Source organism: Falco biarmicus, chromosome 4 (genome assembly GCF_023638135.1).
Source record: "Falco biarmicus isolate bFalBia1 chromosome 4, bFalBia1.pri, whole genome shotgun sequence".
In the NCBI taxonomy this organism is placed as follows: Eukaryota; Metazoa; Chordata; class Aves; order Falconiformes; family Falconidae; genus Falco; species Falco biarmicus.
In genome coordinates this window covers 36,735,373-36,756,991 of record NC_079291.1, presented here as the reverse complement: position 1 = coordinate 36,756,991, position 21,619 = coordinate 36,735,373, and the positions used below count along the sequence as shown (strand labels likewise).

Below are 21,619 nucleotides of genomic sequence, written 5' to 3'. Positions count from 1 at the left end.
GTGAGAGTTCCATGATAGTACTTTTTTATGGGAATAGAGTCAGTTAGGAGGGGATAAGCAAAATGGAAAGAAAAGTGACGGAGAGAAAAGTTCTGGAGGGAGGGAAAGGAGAGAAGAGTGCTACACAGGGTAAATACAGAGTGAAAGCAGGGTGAAAAAATGAAGGTGGAAGGGAAGGGGTGGAAAGAAGAAGGGCTTGGAAAAATGGGATTAGCACAGGCAGAGAACAGTGAGTTGAAATCACTAGAAGCTCTCTAAGTGTCAGAGGGTTTTGGCTTTGGTTGCTTCAGCAGCAGAGTGTAGTGGCTGGCTGGTGCTTCTCTGCAGTTTTGTCCCTGATGGACAGAGGGTGGGGAGCAGGGAGGAGCAATGTCTATTCTGGTATCTGCAGGGGCAGGTGGGATGGGAGGGTCTCCATGTGTCTCTGATCCAACACCGAATAGAAGGGAAAGATGCAGCCTTGGCTGGGTCCCATTTTATTCCTTCCCTATGACTGTAACAGCCCTTATTCCAGCTCAGATATATCGGATGTTGAGCTGAAACACAAACCTGTGGGATGGACCCTGGGAAGCAGCAGACAGACATGTGTATACATACAAAGACACAAGCATACACGTGTATACATAGAAAGACAATATACACCAAACCACTCCCTAGGCACAGGAGGACGACTGGTGCTACCCCTTGTGTACTGTACTTTTGACTCTTCTCTAAGCATCTGAGTTGCCAGTTCTGGCCTCTTCAGGCCCACAGCTATTTTGAGATCATGAACTTCATAGACAGTAGAATGATGACCATTGAGTTTCCCTTTCTCCCACTTGCTCAAATAGCAACTTTTTCTGCAAATGTTAGAGGACTTTTGCAATAATTATGTGTATAAATGCATGTGTGTTTATGTCCCTCTCTCTATACATAGTAATTTTAAAATTCTTAAAGTTAATTTTAAGTCCTACACACGAAAACATGCCATACAAAACATGCCTATTCATTTGTACGGGACTTAGTTCTCTGGCATAAGCTAAATAAATCTGGAAAAGAAACAAACACAACATATCTTGATTAAATCTGTGTGCCACTAAGGTAACATGCTTCAAATTAATTTTTACTATGGGATGAAATAACCTGCTTATTCACTGGCATAAAAGGAGAGTATACAGCTAGTGCAAGAGTATTACATTTCTCTTGGGGTGGAATAGAGAAAACAGTTTTATAAAGAAATAACTAATTTGATTGTATTATATTATATTAGCTATGAGTTGCCTGTGGCCAACTTTTGAATTACTTTACACTACAGCTGTATATTTCCTGCGAATAAATACGGACACTTTGTGAACATTCTAGTATACAGAATCTGAGCTGCAATAACTCGGGTTGGCTGAGATGGGAAAGATACCCTGCCACAATGCTTCTCGTCCCAGATCAGCTGAGTTCAACCCTTAGAATCTGGAATTCAACAAGAAAAAATATATTGGCCAGGTTTCCCAAATATCTACCTTGTCACGACTTATGTCCTTCTGCCTCCTCTTCCCCATCTCTGTGTGCTTGTTTTGGGGTGAACTATAGTTTTAGGGTATGCAGAGGGACAGGGGCCTGATTTCCTTCCAGTGCAGAAACTACTATTAAGAAAGCGATTCCTACCTGCCCCCATAAAAATCAAGAATGGCTCTTGGAAGGTCTCTACTTTCTCTCATCTGCTGCAGTCCGACCTTCAAATTACTTCTCAAAAGTAACATGGTTTATAAGCAAAATTTAGAACATGGGTAAACCCAAACATTTCAGTCTACTGTTCTGTCAGTGCTTTACGTGCACCTCAAGCTGCAACAGCTTTCTCTTAATTGCTTTAACTGTGGCATCTCGTTTTTGATGAAGAGAAAGACGCTGAAAACATGACTGACACTTCTGCTGATCACTGAGGCAGGATTTACTTGCACAGCAAGTTGCAACTATACACCACTGCCACGAGACAAAGGAAAGCATCTCAAAAATACTCCCCACTCCAAGGAACTGCCACTGGCTTCCTGCAGAACAGTACAGCACTGTTTCTGACATGCTGCCTGGCAGTCTAGCCCCGCTTTTACACCTGCCTGAGCATTTTTTCTACCACGTGCTTTCTCTCTTTCTTCCACTGTCATCAAAGCATTTCACATAGCAATTGCTACCACATTGATGTTCCAATAGCAAAACACCAGTACTACTAATAGTCCGAGAGCATCTCAAGGGAATCAGAGGATCCATGCGCTCTTTTTTGCATCACATCAGCATCCAGCTCTGCAGATTTAACATAAATGAAACGAGCTGATAGCATCAATTCACTTCCAGTGTTTGTAATACTGCAGTTTCGCAATGTCTTGATCATAAATTCTGTTCCACCAAAGGCTCAAACTCCATCCCTGCCCACAATTCAGAATCTCTCCAGTTTCTTAATTCCCTTTGACTTTCTCAATAAAGATGATTTCTGGCCCTCCATCTACTGAAAACAATAGCTTCCTTCTGACTTCAGAAAGGATGTGTCCCTTAGGGCCCTACTGGACTGTACTGCTGCCTTGAGAGTTTGGGCCGTAAAAGAAAAGTAGGTTTAGATGACTATTTAGAGAGTCCTTGGTAGAAATCCTTTCACAGTGACATTTCTAATTCAGTGTCATTGTTTTGAAAGACTAAAATTATTATTTCAGGCAGGTTGCTTTCAGGCATTATGCTACAGTGTTGCTTGACTGCTTTCCAAACTGGAACAACCGAAAAAATGTGAAGCGCTCCAATGATTTTAAATTACTCTAGTCAGGATGAAGTGATTTAAAATTATTGGAGTGCCTCACATTTTTATGAGCTCTCAGTTTGCAAGCAATGGAGGTCTGGGCAGTCCCGGGCTACAGCGCTGCAAAAAACCCCATATATATTATCATCAGTTTTAAAATGTTTGCATTTGAATTTGGAAATGGTAGAGATTTGGAGATATTTAATGCCACCATAATCAAAAGCAGTGGCTGTACACTGACTGTAAAAAGGCCCAAGATAAAGAAGCGATGGTACAGATATAACATTTTATTTTGTAGCATTCTGTGCTCAGCAGTCCCCTTGTTCGAATCATGACTCCTCCTAGCCCCTCAGTCAGGCTGTACATGACTACCCTGCCCCACCGCACCAAAGGAGATGCGGCTGTGTCCCTACAAGCAGCACAGTATGGGAGAGAAATGACACCACCTGCAACAGATGGAACCACAACACTTTGGAGAATATCCTCTTTTTAAGGTTTAGTTCCTTCAGAGCTGCCTTTTGTGTAGGGCACCTGCTCTCTCCGGCTACCCTTCCGTGTAGCAGTTCCAACCTCTGGTAGTAGGATAACAGAGAGAAAAAAAAATAATCTCATAATAATATATCAGTTCAGTCAGTCCTTTTGCTTTTCGTTTATTTATAGTGACAACTCTTTAATTCATAACACAGATTCAGAACAAAATGTATTGCAAAATACTCCACAAAGAACGGGATCCTTAGCAGCTGTGAATGGGCATCATTTCACTGAAGCTAATGGATTCACACCTCTTTTATCAGCTGGGGACTGATCCATTATTTGTGGACTCTAAATTCCTCACTATGTTTTGCTTCTTTCTTCACTACAAAAGTACTGACAGGAAAATGTTAGTAACAGCTCTTCTCTTAGTATCTTTCTTACTAATTTGAGCTGGCTCTTTTTTTAGTAACTTTTAACTTTGATGTTGTTAAATACGGCCACACTCTGAAGACTCTTAGTACTGGTGAATCTGTTTTCCTGGAATATCTTGTTGTTTTCAGAATTGCATGATTGTGTGACATCTGCTCCACATCTCATACGTGTTTGACTGAGTAGGTACAACCGTGGCAGATGGCTGATGACTCACCTCACAGCACTGAACACCGGTTTGCTTTCTGAGAAGCAACATCTTCATATTAATTTTCTAAGAGTTTTGCAAAGATGTGAGCAGTCTGCGTGGTTTGGTAGCAGGTAATGTAAGTTACAGGAAATGCACAGGGGCACACAGCAACATTTATTCTAGGACTGGGGGTAATATTTTAAAATTCAATTTATGGGCTACTATCAAATAAATCCACAAAATAAAATTAGGTTCATTGCTGTACTTCCTAAATTTTAGGTATCTAAATAGCAAAATCTGGATCCCAGAATCAGATGGAGATCTCGGCTTCCTGTGCAAAGGAGAAACAGAGTAATACCTACAGAAGCGATTCACTTGGGTGAGAAACCAGGAAACACCAGAGAAAAGGATATACCTTACACCCTGTTCTCTCTGCGATTTGGCTGCCCTGATCCAGGCTGGGGGGAATACCACAAAGATGTACCGATCACAGACCTGGGTAAAAGGACATTCCCAGCTCTTCTAACATCTCATGACAGGTAACGTACACACCTGCTATACCGCAGACCTTTGTTCTGTTCCCTCCCATGGTGACTGTCAGATTGAAACAGGCACAGTCCAGTCAGCACGTGTAGCCTGGGCAGGCTAAGTTCTCATCAGTTGTAAGAAAACTATTGCAAGAAGCCGCAAGTTTACTTACAATTATGTACCTTGCAAAGTTAACTTACAAAGTTAACTTTGTTCATTACTAAAATTAAAGAACCTTGGGAACAGTTTGTTATCCCCTCTCATTCTAACAGACTCCTTGGCCCAGCAGAAGAAGCTGACTGGAGGGAACTTCAAAGAGTGATTCCTAAACAACTTAATTTAAAGCTCTATATACCAAGTCATCACATGCACATATTAATTTAAAGCTAAATACTGTTATGTACATTGCAATAGCTTAAATCAATAAACAGCAACTTGTTTGCATGGACATGATTTCTGTATTAAAAATGTAATTAGTTTTATGACAACCATATCCATAACCAAATCCTTTAGGATCAAAAAACCCATGCCAGCCTAACAAGCATCTCATCAAAATGAGATGACTCAGGTTAAACATGCTTCAGTCCCAAAGATTAACACAACAAAATACTTTACTGGCCTGGCCTGTTAACTATTCTTTTTTTTTTTTTTTAATCTTTCTCTGGCAGAGACATGTCATTCCCATTTCCACTACCCTTATGTCAACTAACAAAAGTTCCTAATGAGCCAAGTCTCTTGGAGGCTCAACTGCTAAGACCATTAACATTACCAAAGACCGGTCCATGACTAACAGCTCTGTCCTAAGGAAACTGAACTCATACCTTCCATTTCCATGTAAACTGCCCTAAAGTTAAAGATATCCCAGGAAGAAAAGAAGGGAGAAGATAATGGGTGGAGAGGAAAGAAGGAAGATGTTGACATTGCTGGTTCTGATTCATCCCGTATGGAACCCATTAATTGGGTCTGACAGAGGAAGGCAGCAAGGCTGGGCAGGACTATAATCCAGTAGTTACAAAGGCATATTAATTAGATTAAGGTCTTGAACATAGCTCTCTTTTAAAGGTGGATGCCGTGTCCATGAGTATTTGGAATTGTGTTCTCCATCCCTCCAGCCCAAAGCATACTCATTAAAAAATAATGGAAGTGAATCAGCAAAGAGTATTTAAAATACTTCTGTCCAGAATAACCTAGAACTCAGTAGCCAGAGCTATAGCCGCAGAAATGGACTACAGCATTCCTGTTCCTGGTGACAGGGATGGGAAGTGAGCATGTCTGCCCTACATCCCCGGTAAGTTTTCCCACAACCAGGCAATGCCTCAAAGGGAAACTGCTTCTCTTCTATCATTTTATGGGCACCTGTGAATATGTTCCTAAAATACCCTCTGGGGTGACCCCAGCTGCAGGGCTTTAGACACTAGAAAGGCACTGCTGAGCAGCATTAAGGCAAAAGCTTTAGTTGTGTTTAAATGATTGATACAGTTAGTTTGTCTGAACTGCTGCAGTCTCACTACTATCTGCTAAACATAAAGGAAAGTCTTAACATGGTACCAGTGTCACTTACATTACTTGACAGCTGGTAACTATAAACCCCACCATGTCCCAAACCAGCAAAAGCTGAGTATCCCTCCCCGAAATGCTATGTAATGATGGTAGTTAATTCACACAGAAAAGATCTTTTGGGGCTGATACTCCTCATAGTAATTTTATGTCATTCAAGTTCCTCTAACAAATGTTGACTTTACACCATGGTGCCAAAGAGGTGTATATTAGATCCTTCAACTTCAAGCTATCCAGAGCTTACTCGGCTCATTTGGCACCTCTGTGTTGCTGACACATGCAGAACTTTAACAGATGGTCTTACAATGCTGGCAGTTGTTTTGTACTGTGCTAGCGGTGAGGGGAAATACTCTACACAAATTGTCTGCAATTCTGGAAAATAAATGAAGTACAAATCCATATTAACCTCAAAAGCCAAACTATAAAAAGTCAGATTAGTCATTTAATGATCTATGTGCTCTGGGTTAAATGCTCAGTTGCTGCAAAATGGCAATACTTTCCCGCAGCCAGGAGAACTATACTTTGCTTCAGTTTCTACCAGGAATATCCATAAAGACTGCATCATTAGAAAGGTATCAAAATGCATTAGCAATAAGCCTTCAGACCCTTCCTCATGTGATCAGCCCTGACTATCAGCAAAAGTACCTCCACAAACTGGGTGTTTTCACATAAATAGTGAAGCAACAGGGTGCAACTTAGGTTAACTGATTCTCTTTTTTTTCCCATGCCAAACAGAATTCAAGAAATAACACAACAGCTACCACGCAAATATTGAAATCAAAAGTGATGACCAAGTAACCAGCAATTTCACATTTTTCCTCACCCATTTAAAAAGAGCTGTATGTACTGCAAACTGAATTTTACGCTCACTAATGTCACTGGCTGCAGCGGAACTTGCGCTCTACATAAAAGACCAGAATTGCTTCTCCTCCTTGTTTCTGCGTGGCAAAATTTTTCTCTATTTCTCTGCCAAATTATCAGATATATCAACTCGGTTAAACTAGTAAACCACATACGGAGAATAGTGCTTTTCACAAGTAAACATAACTATTTCCTTTACCAGTATATGAACTCCATGAAATGTATATTCACACATACATATTACAATCTACTCGTGCAAACTTAGAACAGGCTTTTAGAAAATCACAAATGTTTTACTCCAGTGCTCACCTCTTCTATTTCCTTTATAATGAAACATAGCTCAAAAGATATTCCAAACTGAGATTTCAGAGGGTTGGCCGTTCAGTCATTCAGTTCCCATCCATCTCAATATATTTAGTTAGATAATACGTAAGTCACCTTGTACATTATTTTCACAGTGTTAGTTAAACACAGTTCCCTTAGGTAGCTTCAAAGCCCTTGAAGTAGAACCCTAAAAGCATTACCATAGGAGTCCTTCAAATGCAAGAGCGTACATTCCAGCCTTTTGCTGGGACTGAATCAAAGCTGTATCCATTTTTAAAAATTCTATTTTATCCACTAAGGTTGCTCAAAACCCATGGTATCTGGAACCGACTGATGTTATGTATTTGTGACTTTAATAGAAATTAAAAGATCTTTATCAGTTTTATGTCTGATTTTATACTAAAAGATCAAACAACTCCTACGTCTGAAGCTCTTAACAAAGAAAAGAACCCCCTCCAAAATCAAAACAACTAATTTCAGATAAGTTTCATGTTTTCTTTTCCTCCCTTCAGGACTTTTGCCAGACTGAGATGACACAACACACTTCCAGAAATTACTTATACAAATGCAAGATAATCCGTCTCTGAAAGCAGAAATTATTTCTCTTCAAGGAAAAAGAAAAAACAAAAGAAACATTAAACAGATACAGTCAAAATGTAGGAACATCAATCCCTCCGCTTCTCGTCCCAGGTGCAAACATTTTGTCAAACGTTTCAAGCTATGATCCTCAGTGTAGCACTTCACTGTGAAATTCCCAGAAGAGGAGCTGGTATACATATTTTAGCACCAATAATGCAAGCATGTCCTATCCAGGGAAGAGGTCCTCTCTTACAGATGCAGAGTATCAGCTAACATGATAGGAAAACTTCATGATCATCCTGTAGTTACTGAGAGCCTTCCAAGCTTCTGCAACTGGTCATGGCTACCCCAATCCTTGAGCCCATCCTCTGCACAGAGCTTACTGCAGGTCTGCAGTGAAACATGTCCTGCTCTTGCAATATACAGAAACCTTTCTGGCAAGAGGGACATGAAAGGAATTTCTTGGGGAACCAAAAGGAAATGGGAAGGGGATAGGAGCACAGGGTCTATTTTATCCATTCTAACAATATCCAGCACTCTACCAGACACCTTCTAGAGAAGGCTCAGGTAGTCTTGGACTAAACAATGACGGAATCACCTACCTACAGCTGCAAGCAAGCAAAGGTCATTCTTAATGATTTGGAATGCTACATTTGGTAAAACAGTAGAGATTCAGGGGATTTGTAAATCCAAAAGAGAAAAAAAACCCAATCCACAAAGAGATTACATCTCTTAATGAAAACAGATCTTTGTGCTGCAGCTCATGTCCCAAGCTGGGCATTACTCAATTTTGATATAACAAAATCCTGTGGAATCAAAATGCAGTTTGTCTTTGTGATTTACCTCTTTGCCCCTCCTATCTAATATTTTCTGAAATAATATCCAAATTTTTCTCCTTAAATACCTTTATAGTTTCAGTAGGCACTCCAGGCTCTGGAACTTTATTCAAGTAAGTAGTCAAGTCTTGATCCACGTGTTCAAACACTAATGTTAACTTGGTCTCTCTGTCTGTTCGTGACACGGTGCACACATCAAACAGTCTGAGAGGAGGAAAAGAAAAGAGGAGGTAAGTATACAGGAACCAGTACAGACATACATACCTTGCAGCTCATACATGTCTATTTAAATTTCTTACAATATATAGAATGGAAGAAAGAGCTTTCCAAAAGTAGAGCAATCTTTGAGCTCTTGATTAATCAAATAACTACTGATACATCAATAATATCGTATCTCTCTTTCATATGTAGATTCTGAAATAGGATTAAGTATTAATAATTCATCAGCTGTTCAAAGTAAAATAATTACATGGAAAGAAAATAACTTACGGACAGAGCAACTAGAGTTAACACAGAAAATCACTTGGTATTTATCCACATCCCATGCTGCAGCACTTACAGTCATTTAAAAATAAAAAAATTGCAAGGAGCATTTTTGAGAAAAAATATACAGGATATTTGCCTGCAACCTCAGTTTATTCCCACATAACTCCATGTTCACCATTACATGGCTTAATAATTAAATCTCCCTTGACAGAAACAGATTTTTTTTTTGCTGATTACTCTTGCAAGTTCCTGGACACAAAGAATATCTTCAGAGTCAGGGCACAGTCTGGAAAAAAGCTTTGTGTACAAGATGCCACTATTAAGATGTATTTCTTCTCTCATCACTTTCTGTCATTTGTTTACTGGAATTTCTTTATCATTTCACCTTGTTGCACAACATCAAACTAATTTGCAAAGCTCTTCAGAACATTACATTCCTGTATGAGTACTCCATTTCCTATTGTTTTCCCTTTTTAATTATTATTTTTCTCACCTCCTCCACTTCATCTATCATATCAGCTTTAATCACCATTTTATCTTTTTCACTAACATCTGCTCATCCTTCTATGTTTTACACCTATACTCATGCCAGTGACTTTCACTATCCTTCCTCAAGTCTCACTTCTACAATCTATCACAATAGGAAACCATCTTACAGATGGAAGGAGGCTTGTTCCCTGCTCACATACTTCAGTAATGTGTTTATTTAGTTAGTTTTAAATTGTAAAGATCAGATTGCCTTTCTCTCTGAACTGAGGTAAAAAGTCAGTCGCTGCTTTTATTAGGTGACAGTAGATTTAGAAGATGTATGAATATACTTAGAAAGAAAAAAGTCTATATGGTTAACCTTGAGGATCTATCATCGATAACAAACCAAACTAGTGTTGATACTGCTGCTTATTTTGGTCAACATCATGGCAGTTACTTTGTTGTATTACACATATCTGTGCAAAGCGCAGGATTTCTGATAACATTATCAAATAATATTTTTGTTCTTTGTCCAAGGACTAAAGCCTTTACATGCAGTATGTTTATATGCAGGATCTGTAGACAACAGATCATGCACAAAGCCTTGGGGGTCACTGGTTTATAAAGAGGACATCTGACAAAGAGACTAGGAAAACACTTTGTACTGAGTTTTTACTTCTTAACTTAAATCTCAATATATTTCACAGGAGAAGGGAAGATAAGAATTGGCACAACTATCTGTGAAGACTGTAATCCAGGTTTAAGAAAGCAGTATGTTTCACTTCAGATGATACAGACCTAACATGTTAAGGCAGTGGCCCCACTTTAACAGAATTTCCTAATAATCTTTGGTCAGACACTTAAAAATTGTTTACTAGCCACCATGTTTTGAAAATGGACGCATGCACATTCCTTTTAGCTTAAAGAAGCTTTTCAGTGAGTAATAAATTGGGAACCAGAGTTACAGTAACCTACCTCTACCCAGAAGACTAATCTGTACTTAATCTGTAATCATCATATGAACAAATATTAATTAAATTATTACGGTAACATATTGACTGTAACAGCAAATGTCTCAGCACATTCTTCATAAAGGCAAATACTGTTCTCTTTATGATTCCCTTAATGGGGTGTACACGGAAGATCCATGTCCCACACACAGTAAATCAGTTTTGTGAAAAGCCACAAACTTTCCTGAAAAGTGAAATTTGCTGGTATTTGGCTGGAGGTTAATAATCTGCAATATATTTGTATAAATCAATGTGGAATGTAGCCGGACTGCCTATAACCCCAACACATGCAAATAGAGAGGAGCCAGACAGGTCTGAACATCTGAACATAAACACTGGAAAGTATTTCCAACTGTATGATTCCTTTGCGTTGACCTACATTTACCTAAAAATGTTCTAAAACACCTCTTTTGCCAGGTATTTAATACACTGGCAAAATTATCTTTTCAACTATAGCAGAATTTTAATTCAAGAAAAAAAGGAAAAAAAAAAAGATTTCACTGTATAAAATATAGAAGCAACACGTAATTTCCAACTCATTGTGGAGGAAATGCTGATTGTCAGTTTAATTCTGCTGTTACGTAGCTTATTTTGATTCTGGCATTTTCTGGCACAGCAAAATAAGGAACTCAGAGGAGCGCAATTCTAATCACTTATTATTGAGTAATAATATTATCATCTTTCATTTTTTACACCCTTTATGTGAAACTAAATGCTTTACTGTTAACAATAAAAACTCCAGATCCTGCACCAGGCTGGGTGGAAGCACTTTATGTTTACTCATAGAAAATACAGCTGCTGCCTTAGAAAGATGGTAATTTAAAGCACAGCCTATATGAATCTGTGATATTACAAAAAGAAAACATCTGGCATTGCCCATGCTAATCGTTCTGGAAACAGACTGACAAAGACACAGCCTCTTTATATAGTAGTTTCTGTAAGGATAAACCTACTTTTTATACGTTATACTCTTTTACATCCACTGTGAGAAAATAATCTATAAAGTTGTCTTCTTTAGCTAAGAACGTCTCTGCGGTCTACAGTGCAGATCTCTTAAGCCATTTCCTCATGATTTTCTGAACACGACTAGTTAGTTTTGCATGTGATTGCCTCCCTGGAACAGTCAACAGCAAAAGGCCTTTCATTTAAAGAGTTACTGTCCTAAGTGAAGCAAATGTAAACTCAATTAATACAGGATTTCCATACTGGATACTTTGTAAACATAAGCCCTGCCCTTCTATTGTACTTACAAAAAAAAATGTTTGCATTATTTGATTAAAGTAAGATCCGCTATGGGAAATCCTGCAAGTATTTAACAAGATGTTTGGCTGGGAGTCATATACCACCTGATGTGTTGATCTGAACTGGAACATTGTTGAACAGACACTTAACAGATTACCTGTGTTTTAATGCAGACATTTTTTCAAGTCAGTTGTTTGAAAGCAAAAAAAGCTTATCAGCTATAAATCTATGTCTGGTTTGTTTGTTTTTTTTTAATGTGTCTAGCATCTAGCAGATCTTGCTATAACCCAGCAGAATACCTCCTGCCTTCCTACAAAAACACTGGGTTTTTTTGAATGCAAAAACCTAGATGATGTGTCTTGAAGCCTCCACAGCTTCTTACAACATGTAATCTGAGAAATGCAACCTCAGTTCATCTTCATTTTACAATATACAGTCTGAATGCTTAATGCTTTCCTAAGAAAAGACACAGTTATGCCAGTTCCTTTGAAAACTGTTGCATCTACTGACTGGTACTAATTTGGTAACTGCTTCTAGAAAGTCCTTAATTTTGAGATGCTCTGAGAACTGCTATAAAGTTACCCACTTCACCTGCTCTGTCACCCACTGAGATAACAGCAATGGCGATCAAACCCATCAGACCAAGCCACCTGCAATAAATACCAAAAAAACAGATCTGACAGTAAGACCTGAAAAACTGCAGGACATCAGTTCTATTGGCTGTTGTCAAACAGATGATAAGTGTATCTGTAAAATTAGCCAGATCATAGCCAAAGGGAAGACCACAGAATTAGACACTTGCTGCCAATGCATCCAAAGGCTTATTGTTATTTTTATTGCAGTAGGACTAATCCAACATGAACAAATATCCCTTTACTTTGCTGGTCACTCACAGCACTGAGCAAAAAAGTCCTTGCACTCTAAAGCTTTTCAGTAACATGGATTTACTTTAACTTTCTTGGGAACAGTGTCTTCCTAGGAAAAGTTACTTCCTAGCTTATATATGACAGAGAAAGAGAACTGGAACCATTGATTTAAGAGTAGCAGAAATGTTTAAGACAACTATGGCGTGGTTAAGTAGTGGCATAGTAAAATACTACAATTTTAAGGTTTCGTAAGTCTGGACAAAGACTCAGATGGAAAGAGTCTGGTGGTTTCAACCTAACTCTGAAGGGTATTTATCTACATTACAGAAAAATGGCACCGAATTTCTGTATAATTGACAGTGTTTATACAAACACCACAAGATTGGGATACCAAGACTCTCACAGGTTGTGATTGAGGTTTATTGACAAATATGTGGAGGGGAGCTTGCATAGCTTCTGCTTTCACTGTCTTTGGCTCAGGTTAATCCTATGAGTCCATAATTTCCAAGCAGCAGCCATACTCTTCTGTTCTCTGGAAGCCACTCAGCAGCAAGCCCTTCATTCACCCCAACTCCTTAAACTACATACTCTTTGGGGAAAAAAAAAGCCGTTTCCCCCGTACTTTTAATATTAGTTACCTTCAGCTTTCTTGCTTTTAAAGAGGAAGAAGTCTCTGCTAACAGAAACCGGTCTCTACTTGGAATCACGTATACCCAATATATTGTAACAAAGAGGTTGTATTTCAGATGAAGAAGACAATAGGTGGGCAAGTGGAATGGAACATGTGCTTTATCAGAACTGTGTCCCACACAGCAAAACAGGAAACAGAGCTTCACCCTCTGAAAGGTATGAGGGAGCTCTTTCCCTTTGTTCAGGACATTCTGCTTTGTCTCATCTTAATCAGCAATCACCTGCTCCTCCATGCCTCTGAAAGCTGGTGTTTCAGACGTAGATTGTTCTCTCTCAAAGGAGCTTTAGTGAAGTAATTCTAGGTGAAAAAAGAGCACACGGAGATGAAAAGGCTGCTAAATTCAAAGTATCTCATATTTCAAGTGCATTTTTTTCTGGGATAACATGTGTAAACCCACTAGTAACACAAGATCCAAGTTCCATTTTCGAAAGCATATGGAGTCTTCAGGACCTTCCCGACGTGTCACGCCAGCTGCAGCTGCACCAGTATGCATCAATACTTAGGAGATACTTCCACGGCAGACTGCAACATAAGGCAGAGACACTCAGATCACACTCAACTGATGCACCTTGGTACTGAAAACATACAGCGTGGCAGCCCAGCGCCGCCTGCAGCACAGTACACCAGCCCACCGGGGGCTCTATCCAGCAGCAGTCACAGGCCTAGAGTCAAACTCCATTAATTAAAATAAGCTTGGGTATCTCTGTGTTACTCATGGCAACTTTATGTCTCAAATGCTTTTTCTCTGCATTTCTACTGGGTTCTTGGAGTTCGTGCACATTTTTACTACTTCACTACCCGTCCAGGAAAGAGCAGCAGGATCTCTTCTTGCTTTCAGAAGAAACCTCCTTCAGGAAAATAGCAGAAAAGGGCAGGACATAACATCAGATAAAATAAATGAATTTATCTAGGATAGGCAGATGTTATGCAGATAGATGTTTTCAACTGCAGTCACTCATTCATTATCTGCTGTGCGCAGAGCAGAAAGAGCTATCATGAAGAAACAATTGCATGCCGAAAGCAAGGCAGTAGAAAGTCCCGTCCTGGAGACCTACAAGAGCTCTGCCAATACCCTTGCTTATAGCCCACTCACTAGCGAGGTTTAAGGGAAGGAAGGGGGACATTAGGATGACAAGGCAATCGTTCATCTGCAAGCTGAGCTTTGCGCTGTAATTTTTTCCAGTGTCTCTCCCTTTCTGACTTGGAAAAATTACTTAAAATGCTTAGCTGTATAAAAGAGGGTTTTGTTCTTTAAGTGTGTGTGAGGAAGAGAGACAGAAAGTGACAGAGAGGAATAGATGCTCTTGAAAGTGAAGTAAATAGCACTGGCTAAAGTCCGATAGTGTGGGCTGACCGGGCAAGCTTTCAACGCTCGGCAGCGACTGCAGCCCTGACCCGCGGCACCCCGGCTCTCCTGCGCCGGGCCCCAGGCAAGCAGACACGAGCCCTGGTGCCAGCCTGAACGGTGCTGTGATGCAGACAAATGCCTGCTCCGATGAGACCACCAGAACTAATTGTCATTTTAAACAGAGGGCAGGATTTGTGCCCAAAAGATGAAAAGGCCACGTACACTTACTCACTGTGCCACCCAAGTCACTAAAAGATGCAGTTCTTAAAGGAGTTTTACTTCAAGGAAAAACATGCCTGTCAAGATGTTCTCCACACCTCTCCTCGTTCACAGCAGCATGCTGTCTTTTTTAGCCCTCACACTACCATTTCTTGTTCACCTTGTTTGCAAAGGGAAATTATTTTTAATAGGCAAGGACCAGAAATGGATCTGGTAAGGCTCAGTAATTCAAACAATACCATGCCTTGCAGAACTTCACTTTCAGGACTCATCCTACACAGTTCACCAGTTTTTAAAATACATACCTCCTCACCAGTCCATTAACAGCTTTATCTCATTGCAACTGGTTTTAAATCCAAACTGGCCACACACTGTGCAACTGCCATTACAGAAGGAAAATACCCGCCTGAAAGTGCCTGCACTTACTCCTGTGTGCTGCCATACCAGACTGTCAGATTCTCCCTGCAAGGGACAGGTCACGTCACCCCCAAATCAGAAAAATAATGTGGCCTCTTACAAAGACAGTCGCTGACAGATTGTTTAGGATCACCAATAGCTGTCTGACCTATTCATAGTGCGCTCATGTGATCCTCGAGCAAGGAAAGGTACACTGCCTTTCAGAGTCATGTTCACTGCTGTTATACAGTACTGAGAGCTCCCAGTAAGCTGTCACAAACTTCCAGTTCAGAGTACAGATTAAAGATGCTCCGATTCATTGGCAGCGCAGTGCAACTTTTACTAAGTGTTTTAGATTTTCTGTAGAATACTTTCCTCGGGGAAAGCTGCATTCCTTTTACATTCCCTAAATTGCTCAACGCGTAAATAAAACTTATGTCTGAATATTGATTTTGTTTGGTTCAAATTAACGGAGCACAAGTTATTCTGGACTCCCAGTTGCACCTGGTGCAAGCTGGGATACAACAAAATCCAGTCTTTATTCATGTGTAGCTCACAGTTGAACTGATCATTACAGACTCCACATTTCAGCTTACATTTTGAATTCATGCTTGAGCCAAACCCACAGGACCTAAATCTGAGTTGATCACCTCTTTCCTAGATTTAAATTAAACCAACAACTCATCTTCAGAAGATTTTACAACAGTATAAATTATCATTCATTCTTTAGTAGCTTAATAATCTAATTACACTTGAGACATAATGGTGATGCTAACATATAAAAAATAACAAAGGAAATAACAAAATCAAATGTCCCATTTGATACTCTGTACCATCTCATACAGTTTTTTTAAATTCTTGCAATATCACAGCAGTTCCTGACATGTTTAATTCAGCATTTTTAAAGTGGTCAGTAATTCCAATGCAAATTTGAGTCCAAGCTCTTGCTTTTTTAGAGATGCAGGTAATGTAGCAGATGACAGAAGAGGTCTGCTGTTTTGATGCTTACCATCAATTCAGGAATTGCTGTTGCTGAATGACCCCCAGGTTACTCTACAGCCACAGTTCTACTGGGGGATGGTGGCTGTACGCGAAACTCAGGTTCTCTTTGAATCTGAATTAAAACCTCCAGCACACGCTAAGCTCTCAGGAATAGAAGCAACCACAGCCTGACCGTTAGTACTTCTGAAGGGCAAATCTAGCTGTCAGAGCCATGGAACAAGTAAGATAAGGGGGCTTGCTAAATGCTGCAAGTACACCTGAGAGCTGATGATGTTGCTGGCACTTCCTAGGAAGAAGGGCCAGTATGGGCAGCTGCTGAAAGGAGCCCAAAGCTGGCATGGTGATGGTGATGAGGAGGGAACAGAGAGCACTAGGTGCAAAATGTCTTGCTGTGCTTCTTCTACTGGCAGCAACAACAGTTTTGATTAAGGCCCTGGGAAAAAGTACTGTTGCAGTGATTTGCGAAACACCAACACACTTGTAAGAAAATACATTTCTACAACACTTCATAGGTAGAGATGGGACCAAATGGTCTGTGATTCTCAAAGAAGGATCAAACGGCTGATTTTTAGAAAGGGAAAACTTCCACGGTTTAACAACACTGTGAACTCCAATGCAAAAGCAAAAGAGCAGGAAAACAGGTGAAGAAAATACCTAAAGAAAAATAAAACTGGCTTAATTGGCTAAAGTTGACAACACTGATATGCACAAAGTAAATAAATAACTCAGAGCTTTGAATTGTGTTTTTCTAATGTATTCAAGGAATTATTAAGGATTTCTGTAGGCTTTTCAATGTAACATGCTGTATGTAATATCCAAGTATTAAACAGAAAGCAATTAGTATATGTAGGAGTACAACACAATAAAACATTGCATGGTTCGCTGTCATGCCCATTTGTTTATATTTGGGTTTATTATTATGCATCATTTCTTAAATACAACATTCTTGGCTGTCTAGATGACATCATAGCAAAGAAAATCCTTGGTAAGAGAATGAAACAAGCACCACTCCGGGAAATCAGGTGCAAACTTCTTACAGAGTCTGTTTGTTTATTGCCATGACAGCACTGTCAGCTGACATAACAAAAGCTTTGAGCAGTATTCTATGAAATGTTTTTAGTTCTGTCAGTACAAAAATGCAATTTTAGAGTTAGGGGAGTACTGTACAGAAAAAACGTCATAGATCTTGATTTTGCATGATCCACTAGCGCTGAACTACCAAAGAACTTACACTGCACTTCACTTCCAGCATGCAAATACCCTGACTTCTAAGGAAGTACATACACAACATCTAAAGCTTTGTCTCCCTTATATGCCTGGTATCTTTCAGAAATGAAAGCAGTGGAAAAAAATAAACTGAGAATTCGTTGTCTGTGCACATGGAACAAAGACAAAAGGCCAAAAAAGGTGATTTTTCTCTTCCTTACACTCAGCCTGTCATTTCCTGGAGAGCGATGTAAATCCCTGTATGCTGTTTAAACCCGTATGTACTATGATAGCTGGTGTTTGTGGTTCCTGGTTTGGCTTCTCTTACCCATGCCACGAGAACTCCACAACTTGGGGCCCTGCATGTGAGCTCCCTTTTGCACCTCAGTGTCCTTATCTGTACCACAGTCTCTCCTTCCAAACCTTTTAATTACCTTTAGGACTCAAGTTGATTCTTGAATATGGCCATACATCTCTGAAAAAGCTGTTCATACTTTATGCCAAAGAGCTGATCACAGTATTTGTTTTTCCCTAAATTCTGAAATGAACAAAACCGAACTGTTGCTCTCCCAGTCTTTACTTGGGGGACTAGAAAACAGCAATGGATATGAACAGTTCTTGTTACCTTACAAATGGAAACAGCAATTTAACACCAGATATTTTAACTATATGAAAACAACTTTTAAAAAATGTCTAAATCTGTTGAAACTATCTGTTTATGGATTCACTAGAACAGCTCAAAATTTCCTGATAGCGGACCAGACGTAACCACCCACTTCCAATGCAAGCATGGTGGTTAGGCAGCAAACGCAGTTGCCACATTCACCAATAGACCAAGTGAAAATCTAAAACGTGTCTTACATTTCATGTGTTGATTTCCACACACACTTCTCCTGCATGAAGTTAGAAGACATAAACCCAGATGTAATTCACAGTGCTTTTTGGCCACACTTGATATGGGGAACAACTTTTGATCAGGCTTTGATGCCAGATCTATTCCCAAGAAGCCCATGTGCCATGATGCCAGGGGCACCATTAACTTCAGACAACTGGAATTCCTCCATTCACTTCAGCAAAACCTGGAAGGGAGCACAGTGAACTCAACCAACCTCCCAGCAGCACCGTACCATGTCCTGTCACCACCACCCAACGTGCTACGAATCACCCCCCACCTGCCCAGAAGTAAATAGCACTCAGGTGATTTCCAAAAATCAAAAGACAAAGGTGATTGCTCACATGGGTAAGAGAAACAAACAGGATTTGGTCAGGTTTTGGGAGGCAGCCAGATTTACACACCTAAACATTGCACTCCTCTCTATAAACTACATACTAAAAGAAAAATTGACTGGCAGAGAGTAATATATAACTTTGTAAGAGAAAGAGAACAGGTAAGGGGTATTTCTTCTACAACCAAAGCATCAAAACTAAGGGAATAGAAAGGTAACACGAATTCAGCACATACAGAAGGCAGATTTAAGGCTTGCAAGAAAACTAACAGCTGTCTTTGGCCACCCATCACCAGGCAGCTCAAATGCCATCCATCCACACAACAGCCCAGCAGAGCTCCTGGAGCACCGAGTTCTCCTCTCAGCTACTGTGGAAGAGCTATAACTCATGTAATGGAGCTGCTCAGGGGTTTGGTGGTTAGCCTGAACGGGTCGTATAGGCCTCCCTATATTGAAAGGAAAGAAGTAGGTTGGTTGCATCACTCGGAGGGGGGTGGTACTGTCTGTCCCTGCTTGTTACGGAAGACACCTAGATGACTAATGAAGACAAGGTGCTTGTATTTAAATGAATGTAGGAGAGATGACTCTCCCAGGAAGACTATAACTGAGCAATTTTACTTGGGGGGATTTCAGATTACGTTCAATTGATTTTTGAAGGTATTTAAAAATATTTCTTCTCATGAGGAACTTCAAACAAAATGAGAGAGAGTCAAAACAAAAGAAAAAAGACACTACAAATACCTCTGCCCTATTGACTGAAGCCCCACAGACCAGGATCAATCCTAAAAAGCTCTGCACACAAGAACCTTCACCTAAGCCTCACGAAGTCAGTACATGTATTTAACTGGCTTTGGCTCAGGTCCAGAATTTCCTTTAATTTGAAAGGGAGTTTCACCTGTGACAAACTTGCTGGATTGAGTTTAATATTCATGTTGTACAGAACAGAAACAAATGGGACTAATAAATCTTCAATAGAAATTTACAAGATTTTTCTGGCTTAATAAATTTAGCCAGGGGGCAATTGCTCTTAAACACTTGATACATAAAAAGAGATCCTTGTTTCCATTAGCATGCAAATTCCTTACACATTTCATCAGAATTTAAGATATTACATCTTACAAGTTTTTAAAAATGTGGACTTCATGGCCGCTCTTTTTCCCATTCACAGTCATTCCCATATGGCCATGCAAGCTCCTCGGCTACCATGTAATTTCTTCTACTAAGCTGTCTTTTTTTTTTTTTTTTTTATATATAAATTAATTCATAGCATGTGCAAAGGAAACTAAAAATGTCTATTTCTGTAGATTCTCAGATGCTTTCATTGTCCAGTTCTTCAGGTAGATGTCTAATACATGTTTCCTCCTTTTCCAGCCAGTTTACATGGCACTATGAGCCAGCCATTTAAAGATTAATGCACACGAAGTGAAGTATTCTACAGGCTGTACAGCCCTTTAAGTATTTCCTTTAAGCTCTTGCACACATATGTAAAAGAAAACAAATTAAATATTATTTGCAGAGCTTGGCGATGAAAATGAGGTGTTAGTAGCATTTCGAGCTGGCAATAAATTTTATTCGACTGTTTTACTACTTTGGGGCAAAGACAACTATTTCTTTTGGGGCATCTTTTAGCAGCATGAGATGAGGGTTTACCCTTCAATGCATGAATAGTTTTGAAATAAATTTAGCATTCTGTAAATTATAGTGCATGAGAGATGTAAATACATGACAAAACTGTGTTTTGGTTGTTTTGCAACGTCGTCTTCCACATTTCTGAAAGAAATGAGCAAACTCTAACAAATCTTGCAAACAAGGTCTGGCCCCTGGAGTGCCAAAACATCTTTAGATCTAGGCAAATGAAAACAAAGTACATCTATCCCAGTTCTGCAAGTAAAGGAGAGCATGCTCTGCGATGTTCAGGCAGCCAGTGTCAGCTCAGGCTGAGCTGAGGAAGATCTGAAGACAGCAGAGCGTAACGGCTGAGGCTCCGCCGCTCTAACATGGCTACGCGGCTTCCAGCTGGCTCAAAGCACCAGCAGCGCCAGTAGGCATCTGCCTGGGAACAAGGCAGGGCTGGCTCGCGCCTGCTTGCAAATGCTGCATGGACTTACAAAGCAGTGGACACAGATTACTTAAGATCATAGAGCAAGCTCATGTCAAAACTGTCGAGTCTTAATTTGTCAGGAATTATCACTTCAGGTCTGTCCTGCTCTTACACCACTCCCTAAGCTATCTGTTCTTTCTCACTTCAGAAAAATACTGGGTGAGGTGGAAATTGTTCTAACCCTTTCTAAGCTGTATATGACTTTTTATTAATATTAATGTAATTATTTTTATTTCCAGAATAAGTCAAGAGACATCGAGGGCTGAAGGAGTCGCTCCTCATTATTTTCTCTAATCCATCCCCAAACCCTCCAATCATCCCATTTACCGCTGTTCAGAGAAAACAGCACAGAAGCTTATACCCCAGCTGATGGTCTTGAGCCTTTGTACAGGTGACTAAACAGGCAACACTACACACCATACAGGGCCCACAGAACCAGCACTGTCTACAAAAGCCTTTTCTGCCTACGGCCAACTTGCCTATTCCAGTGACACGCTACTACTTTTTTTTCTCCCATTTCCATCTTTTCTCCATCTAACAGGAACAATTACCCCTCTTAGGGTTTTTTTCAGAGCTTCCATTTATCTTCTCTTTAAATATGTAGTCAAGGAAAAGCCAAAGTTTCACACTGTGAAAAGGTATGTAATCATCATACTGGACATGACTATATATGTGCAATTTTTATATGAATTTTCCTGCTTATTGCACCACAGGCTTTTAATTAAGGTGTCACTGGACTACCAATTGTATCAACTGCTATATCGTGTAACTTCTGTGTGGGTGTGGATGAACACTTACCAGTGACACTGGCCTAGAAAGACAAGTATT

The 21,619-nt window shown here is 39.8% G+C and overlaps 1 protein-coding gene across 5 annotated transcripts in view; it reads right to left on the bottom strand.

Annotated features, from left to right (window-relative positions):
- Positions 1-21,619, bottom strand: part of CDK6 (cyclin dependent kinase 6) — a 147,399-nt gene that overhangs the window by 101,289 nt on the left and 24,491 nt on the right. For all 5 annotated transcript variants that reach the window (XM_056333962.1, XM_056333958.1, XM_056333959.1 and 2 more), the window contains exon 3: positions 8,599-8,734. In XM_056333962.1, coding sequence (XP_056189937.1) covers positions 8,599-8,734 — 136 coding nt within the window. The remainder of the gene's footprint in view (positions 1-8,598; positions 8,735-21,619) is intronic.